General features: G+C 36.6%; 1 protein-coding gene across 5 annotated transcripts in view; it reads left to right on the forward strand.

The window, feature by feature from the left end:
• The window catches only part of porb (P450 (cytochrome) oxidoreductase b), a 38,961-nt gene extending 20,197 nt beyond the window's left edge, over positions 1–18,764 (forward strand). For all 5 annotated transcript variants that reach the window (XM_055195708.2, XM_055195709.2, XM_055195707.2 and 2 more), the window contains 13 exons: positions 384–512; positions 602–751; positions 4,560–4,684; positions 4,894–4,983; positions 5,265–5,363; positions 10,082–10,198; positions 11,193–11,311; positions 11,415–11,596; positions 11,871–12,020; positions 12,119–12,386; positions 15,718–15,863; positions 17,495–17,580; positions 17,673–18,764. In XM_055195708.2, coding sequence (XP_055051683.2) covers positions 384–512; positions 602–751; positions 4,560–4,684; positions 4,894–4,983; positions 5,265–5,363; positions 10,082–10,198; positions 11,193–11,311; positions 11,415–11,596; positions 11,871–12,020; positions 12,119–12,386; positions 15,718–15,863; positions 17,495–17,580; positions 17,673–17,817 — 1,806 coding nt within the window. In that variant the 3' untranslated portion in view covers positions 17,818–18,764. The remainder of the gene's footprint in view (positions 1–383; positions 513–601; positions 752–4,559; positions 4,685–4,893; positions 4,984–5,264; positions 5,364–10,081; positions 10,199–11,192; positions 11,312–11,414; positions 11,597–11,870; positions 12,021–12,118; positions 12,387–15,717; positions 15,864–17,494; positions 17,581–17,672) is intronic.
• Positions 18,765–19,125: the final 361 nt, after the last annotated feature.

Consider the following 19,125-nt stretch of genomic DNA (forward strand, 5'->3'; position numbering starts at 1 on the left):
GCAGGGCGATGCAAAGTAAGTGTCAAGATGTGACTGTTTAGCTGGAGTGTACACAATATCATAGCAATTACTGGTTCATTAGATATGACATATAAAAAGTTAATGACTTGTATTATTCAGAGTTATTCCTGTCATATCAGAACATAGTGTTTAGTGATCTTAAATGTTGGCTCTGTTTTGAGCTTTTCTGTTTTAGTCTTTCCTAATTCCAGTTTATGTCTGGCAGCTTAATCTGCTACAGGCAGAAAGTAAAGACAAATATTTTCTCATGATAAACAGAAATGATCTAGCATTGTGTTTTCTCTGTGATTTTTTTTTTGATACAGACATATGAAGTGTGTTCTTGAGAAAATAATGACTTTTTCATTATGATAATCTGCTAGGGCAAGAACATTGTGGTGTTTTACGGCTCGCAGACAGGAACAGGTGAAGAGTTCGCCAATCGACTGGCTAAAGATGCTCATCGCTATGGGATGAAGGGAATGTCGGCAGACCCAGAAGAATATGAAATGGTAATAAATAAAACTCCTTTTATCTAGTTTTAGTTGTAAATAGATTTGTAAATAAATAAATTGTTTATTTATTCAAACTTTTTTTTTAGAGTGAGCTCGCTCGTCTAAATGAGATCGAAAACTCTTTAGCAATCTTCTGCATGGCCACGTATGGAGAGGGCGACCCCACTGATAATGCTCAGGACTTTTACGATTGGTTACAGGAGGGCGATGTTGACCTCAGTGGGGTTAAATACACCGTAAGTTCTTTTTGCAGTCTTTTCAAACAGCTTTTACTGTGCGTTCACTCCAGATGCGAAAGAAGCGAATAAATCTCGCTATTCGCGCGTAGTTGAGTGCTTGAACATTTTGATTCAACTAGTTTTTATTCGCACTTCTAACCTTTTCACTCACTTTCTTCCAAGCAAGATCCTTTTTTCCCCTGTTTCTATAAAAGTACGAAGATATGTCGTACAGCTCTGGGTGTCCGCATACACATACAGCATATTCTCTCAGCTCGTTATGTTGTCATCACGTTAGTACTAGAGCAAGCACCTGATTGGTTAACGTGTCGTGAATATCCGGCAAAGTTCAGAAACGTTCGCTCGAAACGTTCAATTCTATTGCGATGTCTATCGCGTCTTTGCATTGACTTAACATGTAAATCACTTGTGCTTAAAGCTACATTCACGCCTGGTGTGAACGCCCTATTACAATGTACAAAAAAACTTTACCATATATGCGCTTTTAAGACTTTTAGTTTGAGGACTTTTTCAACACAAGTGAGCTTTCTTAGGCTAAAACCTCAGCAATACTCAGGGATGTGATTTTCCGTATGAACACGGATTTCCGTATTTTCTGACCTTGGTGGGATGACTTGTTTAAACCATGTAAATCCGATGAGTGGGGGGATACGCGCGTGTTGTTTGTAGACGCGCACTTCGCCATCGTCCAACATGTATCCCAGACATTAGGTTTGTTTAAATTCATGCAGCGCCGCAAAAGTACCAAGAGTCGAGAGTGATTCGAGAAATCGTAAGGAAATCTGCTTTCGAATCGCTCTTTTCTGTGTTTACATTTTATAATTTAAATTGTCTGTCAGAATTAAATCATTATAATGGTTAGAATGTATTTTTTGTGTATGTTTTGTCTTTGCGTGCCAGGGGTGGTTTGGGTTCCTTCCTTCTTTTTGTCCTTGGCCAATCACATGCCTGAATACTCCACAATCAGTATTTTTATATACCTATGCTGGTTCAAGCAGTGAAAACTCTTGACAGAGTGACAGCAGAGCTAAAGTGAATCTAGTGAATGCTGAGTAACCGTCCTACAAGGCAGTCTCAGACAATTTCTACATGTTTATCACACAATTCATGCAAAGTTCAGTGACTCTCCATACTCATGGGTTTAAGGAGCACTGAAAAAAGAAATGAAACCACAGATGTTGCAGATATACTTCTGAGTAATATCTTGCTTTGTGAATATGATGTAATTGGACATCATGCATCCAGACCTAGTCACCATGTACACATAACAGAAGTATGTGAAGTAAGCAGTGTATTGACAATAGCCGGATAGTTTTATGCAGGGGTACTATAAATTATAGCTGCATGTTAATCAAACTGCATTTATTTGTGTCTGTTTAGAGAGAAGATTGCTTGTCTGGACTAAATGTGTCAAGACAGAAAAAACAATCTTAGCAAACAATACAATAAATACACCGATGTCCTTACAATGTATGATTGGCAAACTAAGGAAAAGATTTGTTCTTTAATTATTTTTTAATGGACATACTGTATGCAAATCCTTTTGAAAAGATTTGTTTTAATGAATGGTTAAAAGAGTTCACTAATAGCCTATATTTTCCAAATTACTTTACCATCAAATCAAACTAAAAAACATAGGAACATAGGAGAAAGCTTTAAATACTTAAAGGTCAAGTATTTAAAGCAAAAGTGCATGTGAGCATAGGTTATAATTCAATTCAATTCAATTTTATTTATATAGCGCTTTTCACAATTGGTGATTGTTTAAAAGCAGCTTTAAATTAATAGAAGCAGTGGAAAGCACAGAAAAACGACAGATAGCACAACATAATACACGATAGCACAAGCAGCTAAATTTGCTGCGGCTATGAATCAACATTATAAGCGTGCGTATTGCTAATGTAACGTAAAGAAGAGGGTGCTAAGTTAAGCCCAAGAAGGCTGCCTCCCCGGGTCGAAAAAACCCCTAGGAGAAAACAAAACCGAGGCTCAGCCGGGGAAGTAAAAAAAAAGTCCTAGGAGGGAAAAACCCTTGGGAGATATATTTATATATACATTGAAACGATTAAGGAGATTAGGCGGAGGTTAAGCGGGTTCTGCCGGTGGTCGTTGGTCATGCATCAGCTGGGCATCACGTTGAAGGTCTGCCGGTGGGTCAGAGGTGTGCCGACTTTCACATTTACCGGAACTGGGTTTGTTTGTCTCATTGTCCTCGGAGACAAGGACGAGACATGAAGAAAGAAAAACAAAACCCAATTAGCATAGGGGCCATTCATATGTATACACATGTACATATGCACAAACATATATATAGCTGATGCAACGTCATCCCAGTGACAGACTCTGCACAGTTTGGTTTAGGGAGAACGAGAAAAATGCACGGGACGGCGAATGTTTTTGGAAATGGATGCAGTGACACCCTTTTAAGGACTGAAGTCCCGTCCCCGACTAGTGGGCTTAACACCACAAATCTATACCCACCGAGCTTTATTGAAATCCGGACGAGCAAGGGAGTAAAGGGGTAATCTAGTAATCTAGTTTGCGCAATATTTTATGTATAATCTATAATTATTTTCTATGTACAATTTCTCAATTTTAAGTTAAATAATTTTACATTTTTACCATGTTGGGTTCTTTCTGTAGTGCACTTTAATTTAAACTTTGACTAACAGATGACTACAGTTAAAAGTAAGAAAAAAATAAAATAATGGTAAATAATCATGAATCCTTTGCCGTTTACAAGCCATTTTAATTTTATTTTTGTTAGTAGCTTTTCAGCTTTTAAAGCAGAAAGCATGTATAGTGAGAAAGAGATGGGGTCTAAAACTGATCCCTGTGGTACACCATTTAAATAACATTTCCTTATTTACATAAATTGTTAAAAAATAAATAAATAAGACCAAGGTTAGAATTAGGGCTGGATGGTATCTTATCGCTTACGATATACAGGTTAAAATTCTCCCAACAATATGAGCTAGTCTCCCTTTGATGATAACAATAAAGCTTAGTATTTCGGTCTGCATCATACTTTCTGCTCACATTCAGAGCCATAACAAGTGTGGCGGAATATAAGCACACGTGTGAAATGATGGTGGGACCGGAGTGCTGCTCCTCGCATTTCGGGTCCCATGGCTGCCAAAATGAGGAGTGTGAAATGGGTTTTTCTCTTTCTCTCCCTCTCCAGTGCAGTCCCTAAGTTAAGCTAGGATTGGCCCGACTGCTTCCTGACAATGAGTCGAGTGCAGCCAAACTCCCGTTATTTCCTGATCTTCATTCCGAAATCTCAAAGTCATGAAAGAATTAATCTTCAGCTCGTGTGTTTGCACCTACCATGACAATTTATTCATTACTTTTGCTGTTTGCAGTATTGGAGTATGAAATAACACAGAACCTATGTTTTTGTTTCAAACTTGTAAACCTTGCTTTGGATTATTATTGTGTAATAATTATTATTGTTTGTTGTTTTTAGTACAATTGCACAATTCCACTATTTACAAAAGAAAATGATCACTTTTATATTTTTAAAAGGTGCTGATTTTTACTGTTTTTTAATCTTTCATTTAATTTGTATATTTTAGGAGCTTATTTAATAATGGGTGTCTTTCAAAGGTTTTTAAGTCTGCATGCACCTGTCATTTGTAGCCAAAAACACTGGTACTATATTTATATTGTCATTAATATCATTATTAAGATAAATACCAGAAATTATCGTGATATAATTTGAAGTCCATCCCTAGTAAGAATGTTGAATGTTTCTTTCTATCAATGATACTTATTTTTTCCAAATTTCCAACTTATTTTGAAGGTTTTTGCACTGGGCAATAAGACATACGAGCACTATAATGCCATGGGTAAGTATGTGGACAAGAGACTGGCCGAGCTGGGAGCTCAGAGGATCTTTGATCTGGGAATGGGAGATGATGATGCAAAGTGAGTCACATGTACATTTTCACTGTTTTTACTGTTTCTTTAATATTTTAAGTAGGGCAAACTAATAATTTGCAGAATAAAAGTTTTTATTTACTGTTTATTATGTTTAATAATTATGTATATATGAATACACACACATGCATGTGGTGAGAATTAATCTTACGTAATACAAAAAGACTAAAATAATTTATTTTGTGTCTCTCTTGTAGTCTTGAGGAGGACTTCGTTTCATGGAGGGAGCAGTTTTGGCCAGCTGTGTGTGAACATTTTGGAGTTGAAGCGACTGGTGAAGAGTCCAGGTCTGAAACTATAATGATCTTTCTAGGTCTTTAGTGTGCCGTCTGTTCTTCTTTCTGCCATTGTTACTGGGTCACAGTGACCTGGGTCTTCTAGTCAGATCCTCTTTTCTACTTATTAAGAACAAGTGCTGGCCTTTTCAGATTAGTCTTCAGTGCTCCATAGATAAATACAGAATGGGTTGTCACAAATGTTTTGTGAAGCAGTATGAATGAAGGATATTGGTGGGTTTCTTACAGAAGCACAGTCTGTCTCTCTCTTACACACACTTTCTGTCTTCCAGCATTCGGCAGTACGAGCTGAAAGTACACACTGATCTAAACATGAATAAGATCTATAGTGGAGAGCTGGGACGCCTGAAGAGCTTTGAGAACCAGAAGCCGTGAGTAAAATACCTGATTAAACATTTAAAATCAGAAATGTATAGAGGTGTGAAAAAGTGTTGGTCCTCCTCCAGATTTCCTAAGTTATTGCATATTTGTCACACTTTAATTAAACAAATGTAAGTATTACTCAAAGATAACACAAGTGAACACAACATGCAGTTTTTAAATTAAGATTTTTATTATCACGGGGTATTATTAATGCCCTGTGTGAAAAAGTGTTTGCCCCCCTGTTTAAACATAACCTTACTTTTGTTTATCACACCTAAGTTTAATTTCTCTAGCCACACTTGTTCGCAATCTAGAAATCACTTAAATAGGACCTGCCTGACAAAGTGACATAGACCAAAAGATCCTCAAAAGCTAGCCACCATGCCAAGATCCAAAGATATTCAGAAACAAATGAGAAAGTAATTAAGATCTATCAGTCTGGAAAAGGTTATAAAGCCATTTCTAAAGCTTTGGGACTTCCGCGAACCACTGTGAAAGCCATTATCCACAAATGATAAAAAAAAATGGAGCAGTGGAGAACCCTGGCCAGTTAATCAAAATTACCCCAAGAGCACAGCAACGACTCATCTAAGAGTTCAATCAATCAACATTTATTTATACAGCCCTTTACAACACTTAAGGTGAACCAAAGTGCTTTTCAATTAAAACAGAACAATAAAAACAAGAAAGAATAAATAAAAACCTACAACAAGAAATATATAAAATACACAAAAATACACTATTTAAATATAAATAAATAATTGCTAGACATTAAAAGCCAGTCTAAGTAAATACGTTTTAAGTTTAGCTTTAAAAAGGCCAAGGTCAGTGATAGTACATATATCAACAGGAAGCTTATTCCACAGTCTGGACCCAGCTGCAGAAAAAGACTGGTCACCCCAGTGTTTATACCGTGACCTTGGGGCTTCCAGCAAAAGTTAATTTGTTGACCTAAGAACTCTGTTTGGCTGACGCAGGGCCAGCATCTCAGTTAAATAAAGCGGGGCAAGGCCATTAAGAGCTTTAAAAACAAACATTAGAATCTTAAAATTAACTCTAAAAGAAACTGGAAGCCAGTGGAGTGATTAAAGAATTGAAGTTATGTGCTCACGTTTGCGTGTGTTGGTTAAAAGACGGGCTGCAGCATTCTGAACCAGCTGAATGCGCTTTAGGGACGACTGTGAGACACCAACATAAAGTGCATTACAATAATCTAATCTGGAGCTAATAAAAGCATGAATGGCTTTCTCAAGGTCAGAGCGATTCAAAAATGGTTTGACCTTGTCTAAAAGACGTAGCTGGAAAAAAACGAGCTTTAACTAAACTGTCAATTTGTTCATCAAATTTCAAACTAAGATCAAAAGCCACACCAAGATTTCTGATAGTTGCTCTTAGCTTTGAATTCAGCGCCTCAAAGTCAAAAGATACAGATTCTCCAAATAAAATATATTCAGTCTTTTCTTCATTTAAATTTTGCTCCCACCATAATTAAATGTCACAAATGCAATCAATTAGTGATCCAACTGGGTCAGAGTTTTTTGAACAGATATGAAAGTAAATTTGCAGATCATCAGCATAGCAATGAAAGGATATATTATGTCTGCCTATGATAGACCCGAGAGGCAGCAGATAAAGTGAAAATAAGACAGGCCCGAGAATAGAGCCTTGAGGCACCCCGCAAGAGAGAGAAGTAGTGGAAGGGGAAGAGTCCCCAATCATTACAGAAAATTTTCTATTTGTCAAATATGATGAGAACCACTGAATTGCAGTACCCTGAATGCCGGCGTAGTGATAAAGGTAAGACAGAAGGACTTCATGGTCCACTGTATCAAACGCTGTCATGAGATCAAGTAGCACTAAAATAACAGGGCTCTTGGTGTCAACAAACTGAGCAATGTTGCTGTGCACCTTTAACAGTGCAGACTCAGTGCTATGTCGTGATCTGAATCCAGACTGGAATTTTGAATGATTATCCATTGACCAGGCGCACTATACCATGGCTACCCTCTGAGAAAGCTCGCACACATTCAGAACTTGCTCTTCAGGACCCTGTTCTGCCAGGCGGAGTCGTTCAGGACTTGGCTCTCATATAGATGAGCTTTAAGCATGTTTTCTGTTCTGAGTAAGGGCATGGGCCTGCCTGTGACATTTTTAAAAGGCTTAAACCGGGTTTCTCATGGACATAATTCCTGTCTTGTTAACCATCCCTCTCTTTTGCTGAATCTTTCATCAGCAACATTTGTTTCTTTGGAGGTCTCATTATGAACTTCTTTAATGGCTGAAGTCAAGTGTCTTTATTGTTTGAGATTTCTTACTGTCAGGTGTGTACCCCTTTCATTCACGGCTCGATTAACAGCATCATCTACTAGGGCATCACCTTCTGTGTCTGTTGTTGAGGTTTCTCTGTGTGTTTCTGTTTTAAAATTTCTAGTTTTGAAGGAAATGCCACTAGCTGGTGCTGTAGAGAGAAATTCTTTAGTTTCAATTCCACTTAACAGCTTTTCGTATTGTTTTTGTTTTTGTTCTACTGTCAGCTGCTAAAAATCCAGGTACTCCTCATCAACATTTTGGTCTTTAATCTCATGCTGTCCAGTGTTGCAATATCTGCATCGTCCATGTTGGATTTTTGCACTTGAGTGTCTGTGTCTGTCTCTCTTGTTGTTACTCACAGATTTTGTTTGCAAGGCTCTCAGCTGGACATCCTGTGTTCTTTCAGTCTTTGCTGACCATTGAACAACCTGATTGAAAGCAACCCCAATTCTGTCTCAGTCAATGTAATGCATTTTCAGGGTTTTGGTTTTAGTCCATTTACGTATGCAGTTTTTAAAGGGCATACCAGTGTCCTTTTCAAAATCCTCACAATCATTCAAACCAAAATGTTCCAGCCAAGTTTGTTTAAAGCGATCCCTTAAATTGACTGAGAATGACTGCTCCATCTAATGGGTGTAGAGCAGGGCTATTCAAATCTTACCCTGGAGGCCCGAGCACTGCAGAGTGTAGCTCCAACCCTAATCTAACTTAACCACCTGTGATTGTCTAGTTATCATGTAGACCTTGATTAGCTTGCTCAGGTGTGTTTCGATCAGGGTTGGAGCTAAACTCTGCAGTGCTTGGCCCTCCAGGGTAAGATTTGAATAGCCCTTGTGTACAATGTAGATTTTGTGCAGTTGCTGAATATCTTGGCAAACCTTGACCATTTGTCAATCTGCTCAGGTGTTGCTGGCTAGTGTGTTCTATGTGGAACATATTTCTTGACCACTTTTGTCATGGTGCAAGTTCGTCTCTCTCCATTCTTCTCGTACTTCTCCTCTTTGCCAACTTCAGTTGTTTTTGAAAATAACAGGAGAGACCATAGATCTGCTCTTTGGAACATAGGTGTGAAATGGTGATGTAGCCTCTCTATCTAAAGCACCACTTTCACAGTGGTCATGTGGTTACTCTCTAAGCTGAGCCCTGCGCTGTTGATTTTCAGTAACTTGTTGTTCAGTCAGTTGCTTGTTGCAGCTACAAGTTTCTTTAGTTAATGTCCTCATTATGAAACAGTCTTTTGATTTCATTTGTTTGGAAATCAAATTGAGCAACTTCTCATTCTGGTTTAACTGTTGCTTTTTATCTTTCTTTTCATTTTGCTTTCATTCAGCTAATGCTCGAACCTTAGCCTTCTCATCTTCAATCTGATGTTGCAGTTTATCAGTCTCCCACTTCTGCAGGTGCTGTTGAATTTGTTTGTTTGTGCAAGATCACAGACCCATCCATCTTTTTTAGTGTTTGTTCTTGAGCGCTGTGTCCATAAGCCCTTTTGATGTCTGGCAAGGCCCATTGTCCACACTCTGAGTGCTTGATACTGTATTTCCTACAGATGTCATCATGGCATGTCATTATTTTCAGCCTTTTGTCCAAATATGCATTCAGATTTTCCAATATCTGATCAATTGTTACATTTGGAGGTTCTGTTCCATGTCTTTCTGTAGTGGGTCTCAGGTTAGATCCACAACCATTGTTTTTCATCTCAGACTCAGCCATGGCCAGTACAGGAGAAGTGCAAGTTTTCGAATCTTTTTAGAATCTAACCAAATAGGGGCTACTGATCAGCACCCAGTCAAGAATCTAAATTTCTTTCAGGAATATCAGTCCCAAACTATTTCTGTGACTTCTACAGTTTTTGGACATATAGACCAAATTGTTCTTTAACAATTCCTACAGACATCTAGAGAATGGACCAAGCTTCTACAATCTCTAGATAAACGGACTATATTGTTTAACAGTTTCTACAAAATCCAGAAAAGGACCAAGCCTAAAATTATAAACAATACTACACTATGAACATTGGTCTGTTTAATTTAAGTTGTTCTTTCACTCACAAAATAAAGATTTTTAATACAATGTAATCAATGAAGTTGCTTCCACAAACACAGTCCTCAAACATAGTCAGTTAATCTTCAGTAATCTTCAGAAACTAAAATCTTTGAAATTTTTCTGTTCTCTTCTTGTTGCAGTGATAAGTGCTCTTCTTATCGGTCTCTCCTGGTTGGCTCACCAAATTAATAGATTATCTTGAATTTGGCTGCACAATTTTTCATGGCAGGACCAAGTGCTTATGGGGAAAAGAGTTTTAATGAAGGCTCTTGTGTAGCATAGTTCTACAGTAGCGATGTTGTTGTGTCAATCTTCTACATTGTTAACCCAAAGTTCTGTGTTTGTAAATGTTGTAAATGTGTGTTTGTAGGCCTTTCGATGCAAAGAATCCTTTTCTGGCTTCGGTCACAGTGAACCGCAAGCTCAATAAAGGCGGCGACAGACACCTGATGCACCTAGAGCTAGACATCACAGGATCTAAGATAAGGTAAAGTTTATTCTACATGCTTGACTTTTATACACCTTTGTCACATTTCAAAGATTGTTTTTTTACGTCTGAGCTATTACTTGATAAGAAATTTTTCAGAATTTGCCATGAATGAAGTTAAAGTGTTATCTACCCACATACTTTGGAGGACACATTCACTCATTCTTTATTTATACATTATACATATAACATATTAATAATAATAATAATAATAATAATAATAATAATAATAAACTCATCAAACCTATGGCATAAGACAAATGCAACTTTGGAAATTATGTTGGTGACTAAAAGCTTCCGCAATAAACCAAAACTCTGTTATATTTTATTATTTGAAGTGCAGTCACCCTTTGCCTAGAAATTGTTGAACCATATGCGTGTAATTTTTTTAAGAAGCTTCTTAAATTTTCAATTTAGGATGAATTTTAAAGAGTATAGAAAGAGTTCATATTTAATCTGGGCTCTTATTCACTCCTTTTTCTTCAATATTCAGTGTAAGTCATCTATTTCAAAAATAATATTTTAAAATAAAATTTTAGTTTTCTAAAAACAAAAATGTATCTGTTTAGCACAGGTATATTTTGTCTACAAAAGTAATTTGAAGCATTAACCATACTCTTTCAGCTTAAATGATTTTAAGATCATAGTTAACATTATAGTCAAGTGTATAGCCCCAACTGAAAATTTTAGAAGCGCAACCAGAAAATTTAGGGGCACACGGCGTAAATCAACATGCTAACCAAATATTCACATTTCTTCTCATTTCCACTGTATTAATAATAAATACTTTGATGAACGATGCAGAAAGTACAATGTACTGTTTCACATTCAGTGTCACATCACAAAAAAAGTCAAATTTACTGTTTTTGCACATGGATGTAAAATTCAGTGGCACAATCTTACATTTTGGTGGCAGTCTGGAGCCCTGTAGTAATGATAAAATTTTTGTGCTAATAATTTTGAAGTGCTAACTGAATGAAAATTGCTCCTGCAGATATGAATCAGGAGACCATGTTGCTGTATATCCCATCAACGACACTACCATTGTGACCAAGATTGGTGATATCCTTGGTGTGGACCTTGATACTGTTATCTCCCTCAACAACCTTGACGGTAAGGCTTTAACCCTGAGACTGTTATGACTCATTTATTTATGACCAGTTTTTAACATCTGTGAAGATGAGTTGCTCAAATGTGTGTGTATGTTTTCTTTTAGAGGAATCCAATAAGAAACATCCGTTCCCTTGTCCCACAACATATCGAACTGCATTGACTCACTATCTGGACATCACAAACTCTCCACGCACAAACGTGCTGTATGAACTGGCTCAATATGCGTCTGACCCCAAAGAACAGGAGAACATGCGTAAGATGGCCTCCTCATCACCTGAAGGCAAAGTAAGCATCACATTGCTTTAGTTTTAGTCATGCTACAAGGACTTCATTTTGCAGCCATATGAAATGAAGAAGAGTTTTTTGGCAGCAGGGACACAATATGGTTTTGGTACACACATGGATAAAAAAAAAAGGGCTCCATGTCTAACCTGTCTTGCCTACCTGTCTTATGTGTCATCTTAGCATAGTGGAAGGTTTTGCACCACCTACATTCTTTTCTTTATTTTTTTAAATGTATGTCATAGTGAGACATCTAACATTGTTTTTGTCATCTAAGGCACTATACCAGAGCTGGGTGCTGGACTCGTCTAGAAATATTTTGGCTATTCTGGAAGACTTTCCTTCTCTGCGGCCGCCCATCGATCACCTCTGTGAGCTTTTGCCACGCCTGCAGGCCCGCTATTACTCCATTGCATCTTCATCCAAGGTCAGTTTTTTACTTTTTTGACACAGTTTAGCCAGCAATTACATTGAATGCTGTCATTGTCGGTTTAATTGAAGTTAAGTGGTTTTCTTATATGACAGGTGCATCCCAACAGCATCCACATTTGTGCTGTAGTGGTCGAGTATAAGACTAAGACGGATCGTGTCAACAAAGGGGTAGCCACTAACTGGTTAAAGGGCAAAATGCCAACCGACAATGGACACAAGGCTACAGTACCCATGTATATACGCAAATCTCAGTTCCGCTTGCCCTTCAAGTCCACAAACCCAGTTATTATGATTGGACCTGGAACTGGTATCGCACCCTTCATGGGCTTCATTCAGGAGCGTGGCTGGCTCAAAGAACAAGGTGGGAGTTAAGCGAGAGGTTGAGTTCTGTTGTGCTGTTTTATGTAGTTTTTATTTTTATGGAGCCATAGATTATTCATTAAACAGCCTCTAGATGCCACTGTGTTAAAGTCGCCATGAAACTGAAACTTCATTTTTGTATTGTGATGAATATCCGAGTAAAAAAGATTCTGAAATTAGGAAAACTGTAGGGCGGGACTTGATTTCGTTCATCGAGAATTAATTGGATTGTTGGAAGTTGGACCATATTGCTTATTGTTAACCACTGCAATCTTTTCCTGAGCAGAAAAAGTCTCCGATAGCCCCGTCCTCACGCCATACATTGTGACAGGAAGTAAAGAGAGGTTGTTTCGAGCAGGTTAATGTTTTTGATTAAACATAATGAGTTACGAAGTTTTTAATTTCAGTTTTAAATAATTAGTTTTAGATACAATGCAAGATATATAAAATTGGATATTAATTAAGAAATAACTAAATTTCTTGTCTGTGTATATAGAGGTTGAATGAAGTTTGCCATTTGGACTTAATTCTAAATAAATTACGGTGAACACGCACACTTCTAAATTTAATTTAAATGTTTAAATGCATTTTAAATTTGTTCAATTTAAAAATGGCACCTGAACCTCAATTTATGTTGATAAAAGGTAACAAATGTAGCTTACTAAAGAAGAAAAATTAGCTATATTCATAAAGCTATTTACCTGCTTGGATCGGGTGTCCAACCGGCGACTGCTGCTGCTTAAGGGTCAAAGTTTATTTCTTAATTTCCAATTTGATTTATGTCACTTCTACTGTATGGCTCCATAATTTCTAAAATTTACAGCTGAATTGTATTTGATTTATAAAAAACAAACATGTGGAAATAAACTCAAATAATAATAATACAGGAGGATCAGAAACATGGGCCAGGGCAAGAAATATATCAGATATTCAAATTGCTATGGCAAAACATTTCCTCAGTTAATAGCTTTTTTGTGAACACTACAAAACCTTAAACCGTCAATATATAAGGGATGCCAAAAGATTAGTTGCGACTAATAATTTGAATATAATTTATATTATATATAAATATAAATATTTATTATATATATTTTTTTTTTAATTATACATATGTGTGTAACGCTTGATTTTATAAATGTTCAAAAATGCCGAAAATAACATGATCAAAGATTAAAGGACGAGTTTGGTATTTTACACTTAAAGTCCTGTTTTCAGATTGTTTATGATGAAATAGAACGGTTTTGACTGAAATTTGGACATATGCGGCTGCCCCGAGAATTTTTGGGTGTTTGTGTTTCACCTCCCACCTCTACAATGTGTTTAATGGTGCACTGCAACAATCCTTCCTAAAATGCATTAAACTTTCGTTTACAAAGACGTGAAACTCAGCGAGTGGTCGGGGGTCTTCACTGGTGTGCTCACACGGGAATCGCTGCAGGATAGGCATTCCAACAGCTGTTTTATCGTAGTTTTTGCCAACTCCATTGACTTGTATTAGTTGTGCTGTGAGGTACGGTATTACTCCGCGCCGGGAACTTTGTTTCTATTCTAGCAATTGGCATTGGCCGATTAGCGCCACCACCTGGGCTGGAGTGTTTATTATTCAAGCTCTAAGCAGAAGAATATACACGTGTGAGGCGTTTGGAAAAATAGGTCCACAAGTTAACAACCAATGCTAAAACAGCTGTTGGAGGGCATCTTTTGTAGCGATTTTTGTGTGGGCATGTCGGTGGACGCCCCTGGCCACTCGCTGGGTTTCACGTCTTTGTGGATGAGGGTTTGGTGCATTTTGGGAGGGGTTGTTCCAGTGCACCATTGAACCCATTGTGGAGGTGTGAGGTGAAGCGCAAACACCCTAAAATTCTCGGGGCAGCCGCATATGTCGAAATTTCAGTCAAAACCGTTCTATATCTGAAAACAGGGCTTTGGGTGTGAAATACCCAACTTGTCTTTTTAATAAATGCTGTATAAGTATTGTTTATTATTAGTTAATGTTAGCTAATGCAGTGCCTCCCAATCCTGGAGGCCCCCCTCCCAGAGAGTTTTGGATGTCTCCTTGTTTGACACACCTGGGCCGTTTCTCAATGTCAAGGAAGGATCCTCGGAAGCCAGAATTTCGAGGATGCTACGTCATCGGCGTCCGTCGTGCACTTGCTAGCCTGTTCAATTTAACATGTTCTCCGAATGCCTAGCCTTTGAAGGAAGTGACTTGTAAGGACTAGTCCTGCCAAGGAAGTATCCTTGACATTGAGAAGCGGCCCTGATTTAACTCATCAGCTTGTTAGGGAGACATACATGTTTACCATTTTTAAAGTAGGCTGATGAGTTGAATCAGGTGTTTTGGATGGGGAGACATCTGGGACTTTCTGTGAGTGGGGCCTCGAGGACCAGGATTGGGAAGCACTGAGCTAATGGATCAACTTATTTGTATTACCAAATGTAACCTTATGGTAAGTGTTGCCATTAAATTTAATGCAATTCTTTCAAATTGCGATTGTGATGTGACACTTTGGTGCAGAGATACAGGCTTAGATACTTTGTGACATCTTGCCATCTAATTTGTAAATTTCAAGAACTAAAATGCTTTTTGTTATGAGCTTTTCTTAATGGTGCATGCAAATTTTAGTGCAAAACAAACATGAGCAATGGCAATTTTTTTCTATTAAAGTATTAAATTGTTTTCAGCACAATCGCCATCTGTGGGTGCATGATGCTGTGCCAAAACATTGCAGATACCTTCAGGGTACCACGTTTCATTGTGCCAGAGCATTGCAGAGATACAGCCTCACATTTATTTTGAATTTGTTAAAACAATATACAAGAATGATTTGATTGGTCACAATAGGGCTGTCAAAAGATTAATCGTGATTAATTGCATACAAATATAAAAGTTTGTGTTTGCATAATATATTTGTGTGTGTATTGTGTGTAATTATTATGTATATATAAATACACACATATATGTAAATATTTTAGAAAAAATTTTTATATACAAAATAATATAAAAAATGTATATATACAAAATAATTACACACAGTACACAGACATATATTATGTAAAAACAAACTTTCATTTTGTATGCAATTAATTTTTTGGCAGCCCTAGAAAACAATAAATGCCATAATTATAATATTTGTGCATACAAAATTTCATGCAAATGTGTGGTGCTAGAGGGTTCAATATAGAAATCCTAGTATGGTTTGGGCTGCAACAAACAAACAGGTGAAGGTAGCAGAAAATGACCCAATCCTTAATAAATGTATCTGCACAGTATTACGTATTCACCCTTAACTGATAGCTTAATTTTCAACTTGAGGTGTTTTATTTTGTAGGTAAGGATGTAGGAGAGACAGTGTTGTACTTTGGCTGTCGTCACAAGAATGAGGACTTCTTGTACCATGAAGAACTTGAGGCATTTGAAAAATCTGGAGTTTTGACTAAGCTCAATGTAGCCTTCTCCAGAGACCAAGTACATAAGGTAACACGTCTTCTAAATGGTTTCAGATTACACTAATTATAATGATTTTGTTGGGACGGTACCCGTCAAGATTGTTACAGAATATGGTTAACTAGTGTTGTTTTTGGTGGCCTGTTTTAATTTTAGATTTAGTCTAGTCTTTGTGTCAAGCTGTCATTTTTGCTTTTATTAGTTTTAGTCACATTCATACTCATTGTAGTCTAGTCAAGTTTCAGTAGACTAAAAGTCTGAGGTCGACGAAAACTGATGAACTGATGATATTTTAGTCTAGTTTTAGTTGACGTAAACTGATGGCATTTTAGTGTAGTTTTAGTCGACGACAACCGACAATTAGTTTTAAGTCGACAACAACTGATAACATTTTAGTCTAGTTTTAGTCGACGACAGCTGATAACATTTTAGTCTACTTTTAGTTGAAGAAAACTGATTAACTGATGACATTTTAGTCTACTTTTAGTTGACGAAAACTGAATAACTGATGACATTTTAGTCTACTTTTAGTTGAAGAAAACTGATTAACTGATGACATTTTAGTCTACTTTTAGTTGACATAAACTAATGACATTTTAGTCTACTTTTAGTTGACAAAAACTGATAAACTAATTGCATTTTAGTCTACTTTTAGTCGATGACAACTGACAACTAGTTTTAAGTCGACAACAACTGATGACATTTTCGTCTAGTTTTATTCGACGACAGCTGATGACATTTTAGTCTAGTTTTAGTCATCGAAAACTGATGACATTTTAGTTTTAGTCGACGACAACCGACAACTAGTTTTAAGTCGACAACAACTGATAACATTTTAGTCTAGTTTTAGTCGACGACAGCTGATAACATTTTAGTCTAGTTTTAGTTGACATAAACTGATGACATTTTAGTCTAGTTTTAGTTGACAAAAACTGATAAACTAATTGCATTTTAGTCTACTTTTAGTCGATGACAACTGACAACTAGTTTTAAGACGACAACAACTGATGACATTTTAGTCTAGTTTTAGTCGACGACAGCTGTTGACATTTAAGTCTAGTTTAGTTGACGAAAACTGATAAACAAATTACATTTTAGTCTAGTTTTAGTTGACATAAACTGATAAACTGATGACATTTTTAGTCTAGTTTTAGTTGACAAAAACTGATAAACTGATGACATTTTAGTCTAGTCATCGAAAACTGATGACAATTTAGTTTTAGTCCACGAAAACTGATAAACTGATGACATTTTAGTTTTAGTCGACGAAAACTGATAAACTGATGAAATTTTGGTCTAGTTTTAGCTCATGAAAACTGATAAACTGATTACATTTTAGTCTAGTTTTAGTTGAGGAAAACTGATAAACTGATGACTTTTTTGTCTACTTTTAGTCAATGACAACTGACAACTAGTTTTAAGTCAACAACAACTGATGACATTTTAGTCTAGTTTTAGTCATCGAAAACTAATGACATTTTAGTTTTAGTCGACGAAAACTGATAAACCGATGACATTTTAGTCTAGTTTTAGTAAACGAAAACTGATAAACTAATGACAACTGTTGACGTTTTTTTAAAATTGCTATGCTAAATCCACCTTTACCTCATACATGATTGCTTTGCGTTACTTACGTTAACTTGTATTAACTGTACATCCAGGTATATGTACAGCACCTCTTGAGGAACAACAAGGAGACTATTTGGAGGCTGGTTCACACCGAAAATGCTCACATCTACGTTTGCGGGTTCGTAAACATTACATTTCACATTTTAAAATATTGGGTCAAATGTTTTATTGAGCATTTTAATGATTCAAACATTTGTTTGGTTCCCACAGAGATGCTCGTAACATGGCGCGAGATGTGCAGAACTCCTTCTATGAGATCGCAGAGGAGCTGGGCGGTATGAGCCGCACACAAGCTGTAGATTATATCAAGAAACTGATGACTAAAGGACGCTACTCGCAGGACGTCTGGAGTTAAAGGGCAAAGCAATGTTCCTGTTCGAAACCAATTTTCATGAGGATAGGTTTAAATATGTTTGCAATTCTGTGACATGTTTGTCTAGGAAACGAAAACGTTGATGCCACAGCAGTGAAACCATGCAGAATTCAGAAGCTGATTTTAGGGGATTTATAAAACCAAAAAGCAGAGAAATACAGCAGAGACATCAAGTAGGATATTGACTGTTAAATAACAGATTTTAATTCGAATTATGATGTAGTGATTCATGCAATTAAAGGGATGAATGTATCTTGTTCATATTATGCATACTCATTTTTTTAGCCAACTAATAATGGTTTTGTCAAAGAACGCTGCTTCTCTGTTTAGAGGCTTTATGGTAATGCAATTGATGATGTAGCACATGGGACTAAAACATGTTTGAAATATGAAATCGACTGATATCCATTGTCTTTTCAAATAAGTCATTCCTAAAATCTTTTCATCAGCCGTGAGATTTAATACAAAAATGCTGTTTTTCTGTGAAGGTGGATCACAAAATAAGCTTGTAGTTCTCCAAAGTAAAAGCGTCTTAAATCTTTAGATTTTTCCTTTCCTACTTTGTGTATGGTTTTAATTATGGCTGAATATTAAAAGTAAATCCTTGGATATTTTCTGTTTTCTTGAGGTGCACATAAATGCCAACCCTGTTCTTTCTCCTCTGTGCGCTGGTAACTGCTAGAGGAGTTGTTCATTGAGTCTTCTGTATGTAATGCTGGTTTGTTAAGTCACCGACTCTAGTGCCTTATTTACAGAATAGCTTGTCTTTTTATTAACCTAAAGATAAGGATTGCCGGAGAAAAATTATATATTCTAGTAGTTGCTCTTGACTTTTTTTAATTATCCATCATGTGCAACTATTATTTCTTATACATTACTACTATTTAGGCATGTCTTTTTAATTAATAAAATGTAAAAATGTACCATCACACTTGTATTTTGCTTTTTTTATCCACATTTACCAATTTGTCTTTACCATTTGAGAATAAGATGAAATAACATGAAAATATATTTTATTGTTTTAACCTTTAAATATACAGTTCTGCTCAAGTTTACATACTCTATCTGCAGAATGGTCATGATTAAATAAGAATTTCACCATATATAGAGTTGACCAGATTTAATTTACATTATATTTATGCATTTGACAGACGCTTTAATCCAAAACAACTACCAGTGCAATTTCAAGCTACAATTTATGAGTTTGTGTACCCTGGGATTAAACCCATGGGGTGGTTTCCCAGACAGGGTTTATCCTAGCCCCAGACTTAAATGTTTAAGCTGCTTTCA

This window comes from Misgurnus anguillicaudatus, chromosome 24 (assembly GCF_027580225.2).
Source record: "Misgurnus anguillicaudatus chromosome 24, ASM2758022v2, whole genome shotgun sequence".
In the NCBI taxonomy this organism is placed as follows: domain Eukaryota; kingdom Metazoa; phylum Chordata; class Actinopteri; order Cypriniformes; family Cobitidae; genus Misgurnus; species Misgurnus anguillicaudatus.